At 44.7% G+C, this 12430-nt stretch overlaps 1 protein-coding gene across 2 annotated transcripts in view; it reads left to right on the top strand.

Annotated features, from left to right (window-relative positions):
• Window positions 1-6853: 6853 nt before the first annotated feature.
• GALNT7 (polypeptide N-acetylgalactosaminyltransferase 7) overlaps window positions 6854-12430 on the top strand; it is a 65306-nt gene continuing 59729 nt past the window's right edge. Inside the window, exon 1 of one of the 2 annotated variants that reach the window (XM_073001452.2) lies at window positions 6854-7274. In XM_073001452.2, coding sequence (XP_072857553.2) covers window positions 7149-7274 — 126 coding nt within the window. In that variant the 5' untranslated portion in view covers window positions 6854-7148. The remainder of the gene's footprint in view (window positions 7275-12430) is intronic. The other variant, XM_020802119.3, reaches the window with a different exon arrangement.

Here is a 12430-nt window from a genome sequence, read left to right on the forward strand (position 1 = left end):
AGGTTTGCCAGTGTAGCGTACATTGGGCTGAGGTTTGGGGCCTTCCTGATTCTTGGTGACAACAAAATTGAAGCACTTTTTATAACATAATTTAGCAAAAGAGTGTGCACCAAGTCCACACATTTTGGAGCAGACAAAAAAATTCTTCATATGTTTATTCCTTTAGCTTTCCCATATATACAGCCATTAAACAACATGAATTTTACTGTTTCTGATTAATTAATTTACAAGAAGAATTTTTTAAGATAAATAATTTCTCTTGCTAAACAGGCTGGAATAAACAAGTCTATGATACAAATGAACAATCTTGTCAACTCTTGTAGGATATTTGGGGCAAACATGTTACTAGCTAAATATATTATAAATTGTCGCTGATAAAAAGTTAGAATCTGAATATAAGATTTTATCCTCCTAGCCAAAGCTCTATTAAGACTCAAATTTTATATCATTTATTCCAGACAAATGTAGGGCTTGCTTCAGTATAGAAATGTACAGGACTGCATTGCTGAGACATGGCATCCTTGGGCTGCTTGAGAGATCCCAGTGGGTCCACAGATTTGTTAATATTATCCCTTTGGCCCCACTCAAAGACAATTACACACAACCAATGCTGGATGCTTAATTAGTGGCCACAGACTATAGTTTCTCGTAGCTTCCCAAAAATAGTTTCAACGTGACCATCATGGGGACATTTTATGGCAGCTCCCTGGTTGCTCACTTGGAGTGAGCCAATATAGATCAAAGTGCCCCTACCCACTGCTGCCAATGAATTAGCTTGGCAGAGATGAAGAAATAACTCTCCTGACAGGAGTGTAGAGTAGGTTTTCTCACAACGAAACAGCCCGGGGACACAGTCTGGTAGGTCACAAGACTCTACTTTTCTGTCTAGATGTATGCAGGAGAAAGAGAATACAAGTGTGCAGAAATAAAAAGCAGTGCAGCCCCCCCCCAAAAAAAGTTTCAATACATTACAGATATTGAAAACAGTGGCCCTGTAATAAAACATGTTTCTTCCCCCAAGTAAATGGAAGGGAGAGTGTATGCAGGCCATGCCTTGTGTGCTGCCCACATCTGATATGTAGGACAGATTTACACAAGCCCTCTGCAGACACTAAGCCAGCGGTATGCAGGGTTAAAATGAGGAGATGATGCTGAGGCACACACAATTCCCAGCCCCAATGTCCCAGGATGCCTGCCTGATGCGTAGATCTCCACATGTTCAGTACAAAAGTAAGAGTAGGCTCTGTTACAGTTGACTGAACATGCTTACAGAAATATCACAATTCAACCACTGCACTGGATCAGAGAACTTACACCTGTCCCTAGATGAATGAGGAAGATTTAAACATCTGTTTGGCATGCGGGAATGCTGGGGCAGAACTTACACAGACATCCACACCATCTTCCCACTTTAGGCCTACATTGTATGTGCAAGTGAACACCTGCAAAGGAGTACAACATGCCTGTTTGCTGTTTCAAAACTTCACTCATTTTATTTCCAGACATCAAGGGAAACCTTTATCTTGATACGCTTTCCCTCTAGCTAGAGGTTTTGGAGATGAGTGTCTCAGCCATTAGACTTCCCAAGTAAATTTGTGCTTCTCTTCTAAGAAAAATTCACAGAACAAAAAATGTTGAATTGCAAAACTCAGAAGTGAGGAAAAACACAAACTATAACAGATGTCTTTTATCATTTGAGGGGCACTACTTCTGAATACAGGCAAATTGCATCACCTACTTTGCTTCTAACTAAGATCAACAATGTGCAGTAAACTTACAGGTTACAGGCAGGGTTTTTTTAAATGTCATTTTCCTCTTCATTCCGAATCATCATCATCATCATCATCATCATCATAGAACTGCAGAGCTGGAATACCCTACACATTTTGAATGCACAGCTATTTACTTAATAACAACTGCTTTATTCTTGTCTACCTGTTTCACTTCCACCCATAGGCACTCAACTGACTCAGTTCACTACAACGAAAAAGTATAATGCAGTTTTAGGGCTCATCAAGATTGGTTGATTATGTGGTTTCTAGATGGACTCTTCATGATACATTTCTTCTGTACACATTCAAGGTCTTTTACTCAGGAAATTCCAGTATGCCTGTTCACACAGGATGCAAACAGTACAGTACTACAGTATTTTCTTGTAATGCTCATTGTCTTCCCCCCCACCTTCTTCTTCCCTTCTTTCACCACCCTATTTTCTGCTCTTTTCACTCCCTCTTGCACCCTGTTTATAATTCCTCCCCGCCCACACCCTACCTGGTGCCAAAGTCTCTCCAAACTAGAGTTCTGAGAACAATCAGTACTTCTTCATGTTATGGATCTGTTTGCAGCAAGTCCTTTTTTAAAAAAAGCTACAGTAAGTCTATAACTGGAGTGATTTATTCCTTGCAGTTCACTGAGGGAGTGCTCAACACTCTGGCAGTGAAGAGCAAGTTAATCAGTTTGCATCAAAACCTAAACCTTGTTACTTTCAGTCCATTCTACTAGTAAGCAAACTTGTTTCCAAAACCATCATTTAAAAAAAGCTGTGAGATCATTTTCAGAGCTTTGCGAAATGGGAGATCTGATGCATAACATTGTACAATAACAGATACAGACTAGATCAGCAAGTTCCACTCTCACTTTGTTCTTTGTTATGTTGTGCTAATCGCATCGTAAATTGTTTGAAAGAATCAAAATTTTAAAAAATGGTCACACTTATCTGTACTTCAGGACATAACCCCAGTAAGAGCCAAGAGAAATCAGACATCCCCATGTCTTCTTGCATCACTGCACTATCATAAACTACAAACCCTTCAAAAGTCTGCTATATCAAACTACACTAAAGTCTATTCCAATTTATGCTGATTCTTTCCAGGGTTTTCTAGATACAGAGTACTCAAATGTAGTTTAGCATTCCCTACTGGCACAAATTAATGAGATATCTGTCAGTAAAGGGGAAAAACCCATATGCCAGACTAAATAAAAGGAACAGAAAGTCATTGAAAAAGGTTGAGTATGATGGGAGAAGCAAAATGTTGTTTGGTTATTACAAAATTAAGCAAAAGGATTAACACTGGACCCACAGCTTCATGCAGGCCAAATGTCAGTGCAGATGAGCCCTCACTTCTTGATCAGAGAATCTCAGGTTTCCAACTAGCCAGCTATGCTTTCATCAAAGATGTTTTAATCCCCTACCTTACTTTCTGCATATTTTCTCTTTCTATTTTCTGATATTCAGCATTCCAAGATAACTGAGCATGGTCAATCATTACTAGCTCCTCAGGTTTTGGACCATTATATGAGGATTCTAATTATGATTTTTTCACTTTTGCAGACTTTTGTCATTTCCCATGTGTGAGAGGACTCATTCTGGTTTCTCAGTGTCCCTCCTTTGCTGCTGCTGCTGTACACAGTCCTATCAGTGTTTATCACAGATGTTCACTACTAGGAGTAATAGTCTTGCAGTAATGTGAAAAGAACAACAAAAATCTAACCCTGCCTCACCTAAAGAGGCACTGCCTCCAGGTAATGAGCAGGTCAGGAAAGGATTTTAGCATAGCTTTCTATGGAATGTCAGTTTCCCAGCAATGTGATTTAGAAGTTCTAATGCTGCGAAACTGATTCCCACATTACAAAAGCTTTTGTGGAAACCATATCATTGATAAGGTGCTCAGTAGATTAGCATTAATTTATTACACAGTGTTTTGTATACAGAAATGTTTTCCTCTGACGTTTGGTATGCCATTTGTGCAATCCTTCCATCTACATGACAGATGCACCTATCTGGCCCTCCTCCTTAAGAAAAGAAAAGAAAATCTACCTCCTTATCCCTTCCTGTCTACTTCTGGGAGGGAGCTTTCCTTTTTAAAAAATTTTTTCCTAAAAGGCCGAGCACACAAGTGGTGCCCTAATAGGCTTTAAAAAACAACTTTGCTTTCCTTCCATGGAGGAGCAGAAGTTTCTAATTTCCCAATATCATTAAGTGACTAAGCTTAACAATATTGGAGAACTGAAACTGGATGTGGAAAAAAGCAGGAAGCTTCAATTCAGACATAGTGGAAACAAATCCAAATGGAGCAATGCTTCCTGCATCTAAAAAAAGAGTAGCCCTTAACAGCCAGCCAGAAAGGTATGGGAATGCTCTGGGGATGGGCTAGTTCATGCTGTAGTAACTGGCAAAAGGAGCAAATCATCCCATCCCTACAGCAGAACAGTCATGTATTCATCCCGAGATGACACCCAGCAAGAAAGTCCAAATATGCAGAAGTCCAAATGTGGCCTTTTCCTTTTCTAACTAGTACACAATATTTGAACTTCTTAACACATTGAATGAACTTATGTAATGATAACCGGTCTGTTTATACTCCATGCAAAATTTTGCAATAATTGGAAGTCTTTTATGTAGAGACAGATAGTAATTTTTGCAGACAAAAGAAATTGCACATCCTACTTGTGGAGATCCACCAGATGTTCAAGCAAATTAAGATTTTGCTTTCCAGGTGTATTAAGCAGAAGTTGTTGTCAATAGCAAATAAATGATAATTTATTCCATGGGTTATATTGTTCTTCAAATGATGCTTACCCTATTTTAAAAATAAAATATCACCAAGAATAAATTTCCATTAGTATCAGATTTCTGCAGGGTGCAAAAGATTTAAAAGGCAGAACACGATCTGCCCCTATAATAGGCTAAATATATGACTTGAAAACCACAGAAAGAAGCAGAGTTGAATAATAAGCTGGCATAGCTGCATTTCTGAAAATAGATGTATCTGAAATAGTGCCTACTAATCATTGCAGAATATGCTGCAAAAATACAAAAGATAAGAATCAGGTTAATTTACAAAAGAAAAAAGTAGTATTTAATAAAAAAAATAAGGAAATGGTTTAATGTTACTGTGGCTTTGGCCTGCTGAGTAAACTATTGATATTCTTTATCCCTGCATGGTAAAGACCATTTGTAAGTGAATTGGGGAAGGAGAAATAGGTGGAATACAGGTCCATTATATCAGGAGGCTAAAGGGTTGTAAGGTGCATTGCATCTAAATTAGTCACTCCATGACACAGAACAATTAGTAGCAATATTATTTGTGATAACATTAAAGCACTATCAGCCTATTTATTTGTGAGTTTTATCACCAGAATGCATCCAATATTTTACTATACTGTACTGTATAGTGGCACACTCTACGGTATCGCTGTGCCTTAACTGAGACCAGGTCTACACTTAGGTTGGTTGAGGGAGAGATCTCAGGCTGCAATGTGTGGGCTGTATAATTCAGCATCTCTAAAGCTAGCCTCCAGGTGCAATGGAGGATGCTGACCTGTTGCCCATGTTGAAATAACATTCAGTAGCCAGTCTGGTCACCTCTTGCACATGAATTCTCATGGACTGTGAAAGATGCCATCTCATCCATCAACTCACAATGCAGGATCTGTAGGGCACACATTGGATGCAACAGTAACTTGCTATCTGTATTGATACAGCAGAGTCCCTCGTATTATTTGAAGCATAAAATGCAACACAAAACAAGGGAAAATTAACATTCAAAACAAATTACTTCCGAAGAAATGCACCCATGTCCAATGGTTCAGTCAGATGACTAAACACTTGCCTAGGAAGCCAGCCCCTCTACCTACCACACACAAAGGAACATCTGTGTAGAAATATCTGTGAGAGATGTTCACAGTACATAATTTTGAACTGTGTGATTTACTACTGGTTGTGCTGCTTTCTTGAGATGGGATGCATATGTCTGATGGCTGGCAGTAGGATGATGGTCTGAGGTGCTCACTTGAAGTACCAAAACTGATAAAACTGTCATATGCAATGCCTCAGAGGAAGCCACCAAAGGAGCATCAATTTGTCTGGCACCTATCTATGGATCTTATCCTTAGAGGTAAAAGACAGTACAAGAAGGTTCTTGGGTCCATGGCTGAGACTTTGACCTTCAGGTGAGTTTCAAGCAGCCCTAGTAGTCTCATCCCATCCAGAATCAGTAACTATTTCTTTCAGGCAATTGCCCTTTGCTAGATAAACAGTGTACGTATATGCTGGTATATTTAGCTGCCGTTGCTGCTATGGTTTCTTTTGAGTCAACTACTTTTTTCAGGTAGGCCTCCAAGTTCTTGGCATTGTCTGTGACATTGACATATCGCTTCACACCAACAAACCACTTGGTCTCCCTTGACAGCTTTCCCTCAGTCTCACTCTGTGTATAATCCTGATTGCGTTGGTACTCCACCTTGCAGATCCTGATCACACTGCCTATATATAGGATTTCCTCTTGTGGCATGCCAAGCCAAGACAAAGAGAGGGACCAGGAAAGCAGGCAAAGCCGTTGATCCTTCTTCCCACCTTGCCAAAGCTAGCAGCAGCAGCCTGCTATTTACATAGCTCCTGCGAGGTTTATTCTTACAAATCTACCTCCGCAAGAGGACATGCCAAGAGAGGAGGAGGGGGAAAGGTGGAAAGCTGCCTCTGATGGAGTCACAATCGAAAACACCACTTTGGGCTGTAAATCAGCCACGTGGAGCCTTTGCTTCTGGAGGTGACTTCCTGCTTCGTTTTGAGCAAGCCGCCCTTAAAGATTAGCAAGGAAAGGAGAGCAAGACATATATATACAGACAGACAGACAGACAGAGACCACGAGTGAGAGGGAAGGGGCAAAACAAGAGAGTCAAGGGAGAGCGGCAGCCCGAGAAGGGCAGAATCCTTTTTTTTTTAAGGGGAAAAAAAAGTTTGTGGGTTTGCCCGGAGGTATTGCAGCGAGCAGCAGGAGTCGAGAGAGGAGAGACGGGCAGCAGCGGCAGCGGCTAGAAAAGATTGAGGAAGGCTGGCGGAGAAGAAGTGAAGCTGGAGGGGAGGGGAGCCAGAGCAAGAGCGGGGCTCCGCGCCAGGCGCCTGCCAGAGAAAGAAGGAGAGGGAGAAGAAGAGGCGGCAGCCGCCGCCGCCGCCGCCGCAGCAGCAGCAGCAAAAGGAGGCGGGAAAGAAAGGGGAACCTTCTCACAGAGCTCCACTCGGCGCAAGTGAAGGAGCAACAACAGCAGGCGCCGGGAAGGGGGGGAGCAGTAGCGGGAAGGCCGGTGGAGAGGCGGCGGCAGCGGCTGAGGGGAGCTGGCCAGGCCGGGGGGAGGGGGCTGCGAGGAGGATGCGGCTGAAGCTGGGCTTCCTTTTGCGCGCGGTGCTGCTGCTCGGCTCCTTCCTGGGGTTGCTGCTGCTCTGGTCGTCGCTCGCGCCCCGCGCGGAGGAGCCCAGCCCGGGCGGCCGGATTCGGGTGAGTCGCTGATTCGGAGCTGGTGGCGGAAGAGAGAGAGGGGCGTGTGTGTGTGTGTGTGAATGTGTGTGGTTTGTGCGCGCGCCTGTATGTGTGTGTGCGTGTGCTGGGAGGGGGGAGGTGGGGTGCTGCCGCACGGACCACTTGCCGGCACTCCCGCCCCCTCCCACCTCGAGCGCCGCCGACGGAGCCGGAGCCCTCCTTCTCTCCTGCTCCGCCGGGGTCGGGCCAGGAGGGGGCGGCTTGGGCTGCTGCCGCGACTGCCACTGCCCAGGCTGCGGCCTGTGGCGTTGGCAAGGCCTGGGAAGGGGACGCTGGCGAGCGGCTTCCGAGGCGGGGGCTCTCGCCACCCAGGGGCGCCTCCTCGCCGTCTAGGAACGGGGCTGGAAACCGCCCGGCTGTGCCTCTGAGGCAGGCAGGCGAGCAGGCGGCGCTGGTGGAGGCAGCCCTCCCTCCCTTCCTTCCGGAACGCTGCCCGCCTCCATGCGACCCCACTGACACGATTAAGGGCAGGACGTTGCCCTTAACAGGCCCCAAATGTCTGGGATGGGAGGGGGGCAGAAGGAGCGGCCCTCGTTGAGATTTTAAGTCTCCCCTGCAACCTCCCTTAAGTCCCGGCGTAATTGGAGGTGTTAAAAGTTGACTGAGAGGGAGGCGTACTTCCTTCTTAGGAGAGCTGAGGGTCAGCTGTCCCTTTCATGTCATTTGCAGAGGCAATTCTCAGCGTCTGTTAATTCAGAATACATTTCGTTATCCGTCTTGTTTTACTCCCAATAATTCGTTACAGATACACTGGAGACATAGTGCAAAACTTTTCACTTTAATTATTGTGAGGCGAGGTGCTCTTTTAAGCATGGGCACTAACTAGGGCTTTGCCCTGGTGTCTCATTTAAACCAGGTCACCTCACCCACGTGTGTGCTCTCAGCATGCCAGGGATTTGTAGCCCAGCAGATCCTGTTTTGGCATGCTTACGGATGTGCCCTTTTAGGTTAGTGATGTGTTCTTACTCAGAAATAAGTCTGACTGAATTATGTGAAACTTTGTCTAAGAAATAAATGCAAAATGTGTATACTATAGGATTGCAGCTCAGAGGCTGTTTTAGAGTGGGTCCTTGCAAAGCTTTAGGCATGTTTATCTTGCCTGTCTGATAACATTTTTAAAATTGTGCTGAACTGAATAAGGTTCATGACGTTAATTTATCCTGAGCATGAATTCTGTGATGCTTAATGAACCTTTGGTAGGGTTGTTGTCTCTTCTTTGTGACTAGTCTTGCACCTTGTGACACAGAGAAATTAAACAGTTGCTCCTTATTTCTAAGCCAGGGAAAGCTTCGCCATTATATTTCTATGTGTTGGTTTGCTGCTAAAGGCATAGGAACACAGCCAGTCGAATAGGTAGCAACCATATCTAAAGCCAAAGAAGGATGTTGACTTTTTAAACTATCATACATGTTTGTGATACTATTGATTAAAATGACAAGTGTTCCTTCTTGAACGAAGCAGCATTGGTAGTGCATGCACACTTTGTGCATCCTCTTAGCTGTCCTTCACTGTTTACGCATGAGCTGGACATAGCTTCCTTCACAATAATTATTAGGTGATAGGACATGTTTTTATTTTTTAACTTAGTGGCAAAGTTCTGACCCAGGCACATACAATCCACATAACACAATATTTAACTGCTATTGGTAAGTACTCTTAATAAGTGTCCCATCTCTGGGCTGCCTTTAGCTCAGATCGAACACTTCTGAATTCTCCCCCTCTAGAAATGCATTTAGGGGCCCAAGTTTTGAGAGTGCTTTGAACAGCATCAGTTTCTTTTCTCTAAGTCAGTGGTCAGGGAACAGGGGTAAATTACCCCAAATGGGGTAAAAATGAAAATCCTGGGGGTAATGAGGACATGACCCTAATCCCCTTCCCTCCTCCTCCTCCTCCTCCTCTGCCCGGAGGGGGGTCCCCGGCTGCCCGTTAGCTCCCTTCCCGCCCTCCCCTTCCCTGGTCCAGCTGCAACTGAGCCACGGTGGCTGACGACGGGCCCCGGTTGGCGACATATGGCAGCTGAGCAGCGCTGGTGGGGCTGGCTATGGAGGAGAGCGAGGCCGGGGAGAGTGGTCAGAGCATCCCGGCCAGGAGAAGCCTCTCATTCCAGTGCCTGGAGAGATGGATCGTGGAGGAGGGGGCGGTTGAGCCTCGACAGTGTCCTGGGCCAGGCTGAGCCTCCCAGCGCTGGAACGCCGTTGCTGCCCCATGCCCCGTCGGGTGGCAGTGGAGGAGCCCGTCGGGTGGCAGCGGCGCTCACCCTGCTGTGCAGCTTCCTTCGGTGGCGCCTCCATGGTGACCAGCTGGGCCTGGTGGAGCCTCTTGCCCTCTGTGCAGCAGAGGCCTGATGTGGCTGTCCCGGCGAGCAGCTCTGGAGCCGGTGCCAGAGCAGGGGGCAGCATTGGACGCCCCAGGCAGGCGAGCCACCTGCTGCTCTTCGATGGCCGCCCAGGAGCCTCCCACCAGCGGAGAAAGGGAGCCGCCCCCACAGGGCCAAGGACTGAGCGCAGCCCTGCCAGGCGGAGGAGGAGGAGGAGGTGGCAGCCCAGGTGCGGGTGGCGAGGCTGCAGCAGCGGTGCTCGACTGGCTGCGCATGACCGAGATCCTTCCTTTCAAATCAAGGGGTTAATGTCGGCGTATATAAATTTTTTAGGGGGTAAAAGGTAAAAAAGTTCCCTGACCCCCTGCTCTAAGTCTTTCCAAATTGACCTCTGGCTAACTAAAGTCTGAAGAAATTGAATGAAGTTTAAAGGTTGTCTTAAATCATTACCTTAAATTAGGATCAGTGAAAGATTGTCTGTTAAAACTACAACAGGAATGGGCAAATTGTTCATTACTGAGAATAAACTCAGATGGTATAAGCCAATATACACAGAAAATATAATAACATAGAGAAGCATAATATATAGACACAACATTTATGGGAGTGTAGTAACTACCATGTTAACTGCAGCTGTTGGATGGCCCATGACTGCTTTAACTCTGACTGGTGGAGAATTCCATTTGCAGTAAACTGTTCTTCCTGAAATGCCAGGGGTGGCAAGTTCTTTCTATCAACTGAATATTTTAATTGCTTGGAGCAATTGAGACTATTAAGATAACAAAGAACAAATGTTAACACAGAGAACATGAGCTTGGTAATAATAGGGTTAAAATGTTTTGTAGAGGTACTTTTTTGTCCTTTGACTTATAGGCCTTTTTAAAGATTGTGTGAATTTTCAGGCTTTTGTGTACAGTAATGAAGTCTACAAGCTAACTTTCTGAAATATCTGAAATGTCTAAATCTTGGAATTTATAGAACTTTTCCAGGCTTCATTCACATGAGCCAGTGGCTTTGGTCGTACAAATCCTTCATGCACATCAGCTTCTGTACTCTTCTTACTGACAGAAGAGTTTAAGCATGGAAGTCAACACGTGGGGGTTCCTTTTTGCTGTCAGTTTGTATAAACTTGATTTTCCACACAAAAGTTGCTAGGACTGATTCCTTCCTTCCTTGAGAGCATCCGTCATCTAGAAGAAAACACTTTTCCTGTATACACTAGTATAGTAGAGAGCTTGAAGACATCTTTGTAGCATCCAAAATATGATCTTTCTTGAGAAGAAAAAGCTATATTCCTGCAGATTAAAAAAATATATAAGAAAATTGCCTTCTGCTGAGCCATATCATTACTCCATCTTGCTGGCACTGGTTTGATGGTTTTTTTTGGCAGTAGTTGTTCCTACCATGTGTTATTAGGTCCTACAAGGGAAAGAAGAAGCAAGGTCAAGGTTCCCGCCAAGCTGGGCACGTGCGCACGCACAACTCCTCTTCCCTCTGCGCAGCTGTCTTCCTCCTCCACACAGTGATCACATTAGGTTCCAGTTGTGTCACGTGCGCACACAAGGGTGAAGCTGTATGCGCTAGAGGCACAGCCCGCCCAGTGGGGTTGAATATTAGAGAGTATGTTCAGCAAGGCTATTGGCCACAGGTGTCTGACTGTGATGAGTTCTACAAATTTTAAAAAGTGCATGCCATTTCCTGCATTAAAATATTTTCACCCTTCTTCCAATGTTCCCTCTAATTTTATCGTAGTGCTGGACGGCGGTGCTGCCTTGCACATTTGAGGTTCTGGCCGTGACCAGAAAAAATGGGCAGTAACATTGGTTTGGCTATGCAGAACCAATGCAGCACTGCATGGCTGCACAGCTTAGAGGGAACATTGACCTCTTCCCAAACAATGTGAAATGGCCTAGGCCTCTTGGAGGCATGTTCAATATATGAACCTTATATGTGCAGGTCATGAGGATTGGACATGAGACTTTCTGCATGCAAAACATGTGCTCTTTGACTAAGTGATGGCTGCTCTCCAAGATTTTCCCTGAGGAAGTGCTTAGTGCTGTTGGCTTTTGTTCTGTGTAAACCCAACCAGAGAGATTACTGTATGTAGGGTAGCACTGTTAAAGGAATATTTTATGAGCTCCCAGCTGAAGCAAATAAGGAAATCCATTTCTGATGAAAATTACATGTAAAACATCCTTTGTCATTGTAGTAAAGAGAAACTGCTGAGACCCCCATGTGGTGGAGAGCAAAGGCTGAATTACTGGGATTTGGCCTTAGGCTTGCGTCTTGCCTACTATGTGCTAATCTGTAAATGTAGCAGAGCACATGAATCAGGATTAAAAGCCTGATTAATTCTGTGTGTTCTACAAAGCATATGGACAGGGCTTGAAAAATTTTAGAATGTCTCACCAGTCAGTCAAAAATTTCACTAGTGAGCTTGAGTGGATTATAGCCTTGTAATTTATTGGGATTGGGAATCACTGATTTATACCCTCAGACTTGGGTTGCTTTATTACCTGTGTGTTTGTGGGGTCATGAAGCTTGTATTTTGAATGCCTTTCTTTTGAATGTCTCCAGCAACAATAAAACTGAAAGCAAAAGCGCCCGGCCTCTTAAGGAGCCATGGTTCCCTCCCACCCCAGGATGTGTCCCCGTTTGGTTGAAATCGGGAGCATGGAATCTCCATATTCTCCAGCATGGGCCTATTCTACATTATCCTGCAGAGCTATATATATACCTCTCAAACTCTCTTCTCACGAGAAGAGGGCACTTTTCCTTTTTCAATGGGAGGGGGGAG

Source organism: Pogona vitticeps, chromosome 5, assembly GCF_051106095.1.
Source record: "Pogona vitticeps strain Pit_001003342236 chromosome 5, PviZW2.1, whole genome shotgun sequence".
Taxonomy (NCBI): Eukaryota; Metazoa; Chordata; class Lepidosauria; order Squamata; family Agamidae; genus Pogona; species Pogona vitticeps.